General features: G+C 36.6%; 1 protein-coding gene across 1 annotated transcript; it reads right to left on the bottom strand.

Moving 5' to 3' along the window:
• Window positions 1-1,337: 1,337 nt before the first annotated feature.
• LOC134842692 (receptor expression-enhancing protein 4-like) lies at window positions 1,338-2,753 on the bottom strand. Its single transcript, XM_063859144.1, has 6 exons — window positions 2,696-2,753; window positions 2,039-2,111; window positions 1,788-1,864; window positions 1,595-1,715; window positions 1,428-1,535; window positions 1,338-1,358 (listed from the first exon to the last, which is right to left on the bottom strand). Exons 1-5 carry the CDS (start codon window positions 2,725-2,727, stop codon window positions 1,512-1,514), a joined length of 327 nt encoding a protein of 108 aa, XP_063715214.1. The 5' UTR covers window positions 2,728-2,753; the 3' UTR covers window positions 1,338-1,358; window positions 1,428-1,511.
• Between the last annotated feature and the right edge of the window lie 2,051 nt (window positions 2,754-4,804).

Here is a 4,804-nt window from a genome sequence, read left to right as displayed (position 1 = left end):
TCCTTGAAATAGAACGACGGAACAAACCAACAAAATCAGGGAGTGCTCCACTAACAAAGCCAAATGTTTCAATGTGGAGTTACAACTGAATGGCAAACTGGTAACGAGACTGTTAGACAGCGTTCGCTCATAAGTTTCGACAATTAGAAATGGCTTGGAAAACTGGGAAACCTGAAGGCTTTCAAAACTAAAATTTTAGTATCTATCAACTCGGCGTTAAAATTATTTGGCATTGCGTACATCAAAATCTAATTGAAGCCCAATTTCACAGAAAGTAAGTGGAAGTTTTTGAAAACGTAGATAACTGCCTACACTGCTTCTTGGTCTGCCTTTCATGATAGATAAAGAAGGTTTTTTGTACATTGGGGAACTATTGCTGTACAACACGAAACATTGGACATCGCTACCTATATCAGCACAAACAACGACTGGATTTCAAAATTTTGCAATTGCAGCGTGAAATTAACGAGTAACCAGCAGACATTAAAAACTGGTAAAAAAAAGCATCAAAGATGAAAACGATACCACCCTCAGTTGCACAGAAGGTTTCATTGAAGGTTCACAGAGTTTCAAAGGAACAAACCGAACTACTTGTAGCTGATTCACTGATGAGTTTTAGCCAAAGAAAACTTCTCGTGAAAAAATGAACATACAAAATGAAGCTATTAACATATTTCATGACAGCAAAGATGCTCATTGCAACAATTAAAAAACAGGATTCGAATAAACTGAATCTTTAGTAGCAAGGATTGACCGCTGAATCAGTAGCCTTTACAAATAGATAACTATGTTAGGCTCGGTGGTGTTTAATTTTCATCAGAAGCAAACAAGAAAGAACAGATGGGAGTTGATAGACATAACCCAGTCCTTTCATACAGTTCAGCGGACTTAGGATCTTCAGATAGAATCAAGCACAAATCAAAATGAATGCTGATGCAAAACAATTTCGGCGGGCATACGGAAGTATGAACTTTGAAAAAAGGAAAGTCATGAAAAATATCGCGGAGTCATTGGAAAAAGGCAACCTAGTTGAACCAATTCATTGAAAATGCGCAGCCCCATCCTCATTCGTTAAGAAAAAGAACAGAACGCACCGATTAGTCGTTGATTATAGACGATTAAAAAGTCAGATTGAAACAAGCTGGCCTCTACCAACAATATGTGATGTTATCGACTCATTGGACGCTAACAAGTTTTTCTCTAATCTCAATTTGCTACACGAAACTTATGGAAATTTTGGTTACGTAAAGACTTTTCAAAGATTCAAAGAACTCAATAAAAGTTAAACAGAACTAAAACGAGCAGACATATGACATGATTTGACCCAAATATTGCGCTGATACACATCGCCACACAGGCTGAAAATATTGTAAACATCTTGCAACTGCCGGCAGTTTTTATTGAATGGAATTTAAGAAAGAACTTACGCCTTTTTGTGCAATCGTGCGCTGAGCAACATCAATGCCTTGTTTCCCCAGAGTTACGAGTGCTTGCGAGCCCAACTCTTTCAATCACTCAATGTATTGATCAATTTCCTAAAATAGCTAAAATTATGTTTCTTAAGTGACAGCAAATAAATTTACAACAGTGTTACCTGTTCATTTTTCACGAGATACGGATGGAGCAGCTGTCGGAAGATGAAACTGGATCCTTTGAAGGTTGGCAAAAGAAGCCAAACTACAAATAAAATCTTCAACTCGTAGTAGAACGGAAACCTAAAAGAAAGCGTTGGGCGGAAAAAAATAATCGTTTAAAAAAAACTAATAGTTTTCGGAAACCAAACGTACCAAGACAAAAATATGTCTGTGAAATTTTCTAGAACTGCAAAAATGGCGAACACAATCCAGTACATCATCCATCTTGCCTGAATATGGAAAATTTTTATTCAGCTGAACAAAAAATAAATTATCAGCTTAAACTATAACTGTACAGAACTGTTTTATTTTACCAGAAGACGCAATGCCTGATCAAATTTTTCAGCAGACTTTGTAGTGATAAAAATCAAATTATATCTCAAAAACTACATTCGTTTACTCACATATTCCCTGGCGTTCTTTGATTTGACCGCTTTGAATGAGGCATATGCGGGGTACAGATTACCAAGCACCAAACTAAAACATATACAAGGATAGCCAATTGTAGTGCGAGTAGCACAGAATGTTCCGACCAAAATAATTAAAAAAACAGCAACTGTTGTTTTAAGTCAGTGGTGTTATTCGAGAACTACACGATCACGTAGATAATTAGTGAATTAGGCATGATCGACATTTGTCTTCAACAAATTAATAAATTAAACTTTTTGCAAAATATTTTTTTAAGTTTTTTTAGAGAACTATTTTGCCAAAAAAGCGCTAAATGAACGGTCGAAAATTACTATTACTTTTCTCTATGGTAAAATCAAAGTTTTTTATGCCAAACCTCTAAAAACAGTAAATTTCCCTGAAACGAGCGTAACTTGCTCAGAATTAGACAAATCTTAATAACCTCCTAATTTTTTCTCCACATTGGGAAAACTTTATGAATCACTACTGAAAGGTCTTTAATATGATATATCACTCGAACCATTCCGATGATTATTTGTGGTACCTGATTTTGCGTGGAAAAACTATAACACACCTGAATACACAGTTCCTCCAATTTTGGAACACATTGTTAGATAAAACATAATAAATTGAATTACAAAACATTCGCTTACATTATGATTCGTGAAACAAGCTGCGAAAACATGCTGTAATATTACATTATACTTTCTGAAAGGAATTCGATTAAACTGGGAAAAACATAAAGAGTTTCACGTAGCAGTCTAGCAATATTCTGGAAGCAGTCTTGTATTGTAAGAGATGAGCTTGTCTAAGATCGACTCGAAACTCTGTAAACGGGATGAAATTAATTTTACGGTATGCAGTAAATAAAATTCTCAGCCAGAAGGTTAAAAGTATCATCCGAGGTTACAGTCAGGTGTCCGTTCCTCACATATTGCAGTCAAAACCCTTGGAATTTTCTAGATATGGAAAAGATAATGGGAGATAAAAAATTAGATGATTAGTGTTGATGTGTTTAAAATTAAACTGGATACGGGTTACGTTTCTACAATAAGAACACGCAACTCGAAACGTGAAAATATATTCTTACAGAGCTAGTTCAAAAAAAAATCCGTGTTGTGTCTGGCCGCTCCCTGAATCTCAAAAGCTAGCGGTATCCATCATCTACTAAGTCTTAGAACTTATCAATTATTTCGCTCATCCGCTTCAGCGGCTCTCGTAGCAGGTTACAAACCGACCCCGCACTAATCCTACTGGTGGCTAGGTAGTCTGATCTCGTTAAACCCCGAAAGATATGCATACCAACAGCACATGCGGCGAGCGTCGAACCGTCTGGTGGCTTCTGATCTGTCCTGTAGAGGTGTTGTAGCTCTCAAATAGTAGGAATAAGAGCAGAAGATGATCTCTGATTTGTGAGGGCAGGAACATGTAACTTTCGTCCGGAAGTACATATTGACGGAAAAAAAATAGGTTGTAAAACGACTGTATGGTCCTTTTAACACCGGGTCGACAAAATCGTTACTGTTTTAGGCTTCGGTCAGAACGCTCAGATTAACTTAGTTATATGCAAAAATAGTGAGTTCATGGCTGGGCCTCGGTATCCCCAGATCACGATGTCACTCCTTATAACAGGGCTACTAGTTATTTATTATACTACCATTGTTTTTGTTCAGTGGATAATAATCATCATATTCATCGAAGTTGGATCAATCCTTTCCCTCAACTCCTAGCTTCTAATTATCTGAAAACGAATTCAAATGTTTTTAATTCAATTCAGGACATGCCAGGAAGCTAAAATTTTCAAAATGGAGTTAGTTTCCTCTTCGAGACCCTTCCGGATTCTGGAATCCGGACGAAGGGCGATCTTATTGTCCTTCCGGAAGGCTGGCACAGTCGTCCCAATATCCTTCCTGTTTCTCGGTAAATCTTTGCTAACGATTGTACAGTCACAATCGTTACTATTGAGAATGGTCTTCCATTAAGGTCAACCACTGTAATTCTTTCTTTCGTGGCTATGTTTTCTTCGTCTTGTCTGTTTCAACGAATCTTGTTCTTCTGTTTTTTCTTATTTTCAGTTGTCGCAAAACTTCAAGGTCGTGACGTGTCTTTAATTTGAAACACATTTCAAAAAATTATTATGTCACGCCAAATTGACTATTCCCGATTCGTTAAATCGTTCGATTAGTATTGCTACTCTGCTAAAACCGCCAATTTTTGCAGTTCACGATCACAATAAAACTTCAAAGTCGCCATGCGTTTTGGCGCCATACTGTTAAATGTCACAATAAGAGCAAAAGGTGATCTCTGCTTTGTTAGGGCACTCAAATTTGAATGTCAATAGAGAATCTTTGCAAATTGGAGGCAGGAAAGGCCATACCATTTGTAGGGAATCGAAAGTAGTTCTCAAGAAAAGTCAAGGTTAAAACCTAAAATTATATGAGATTTTATGATGTCTGAGAAATGACATCATTGATTTTTGATAAAGACACTCAGACAAACGACTTGTGAATTGTTAGAAAATAGTTTTACATAGTTTTGTAGATTAAGCATGTAGACAAGCATGTAGAAACGAAGTTGAGAGGATCCATAATATTGCTCAGCTAACATTAGCGATATTAAAGAGGAAAACGGGTAAACCCGGGACAATCAAAAAACCTTTGAATCTCCCGAAACCAGTTGGCAAACATACAACCATAACAGAATCTTAACTTTTATAATTTATAAATCAAAGCTATTTTCTATAAACTACTGTGACTACTCTT

This window comes from Symsagittifera roscoffensis, chromosome 3 (assembly GCF_963678635.1).
Source record: "Symsagittifera roscoffensis chromosome 3, txSymRosc1.1, whole genome shotgun sequence".
NCBI classification, from domain to species: Eukaryota; Metazoa; Xenacoelomorpha; order Acoela; family Convolutidae; genus Symsagittifera; species Symsagittifera roscoffensis.
This window is presented reverse-complemented; position numbering and strand designations above follow the sequence as displayed.

Coding starts and splice junctions, on each gene's coding strand:
- LOC134842692 (XM_063859144.1), bottom strand. CDS start 2,727: ATGTTTTCGCAGCTTGTTTCACGAATCATAAT. Junction 2,112..2,695: donor CTTGTTTCACGAATCATAAT/GTAAGCGAATGT, acceptor TATATGTTTTAG/TTTGGTGCTTGGTAATCTGT. Junction 1,536..1,594: donor ATCTCGTGAAAAATGAACAG/GTAACACTGTTG, acceptor TAGCTATTTTAG/GAAATTGATCAATACATTGA.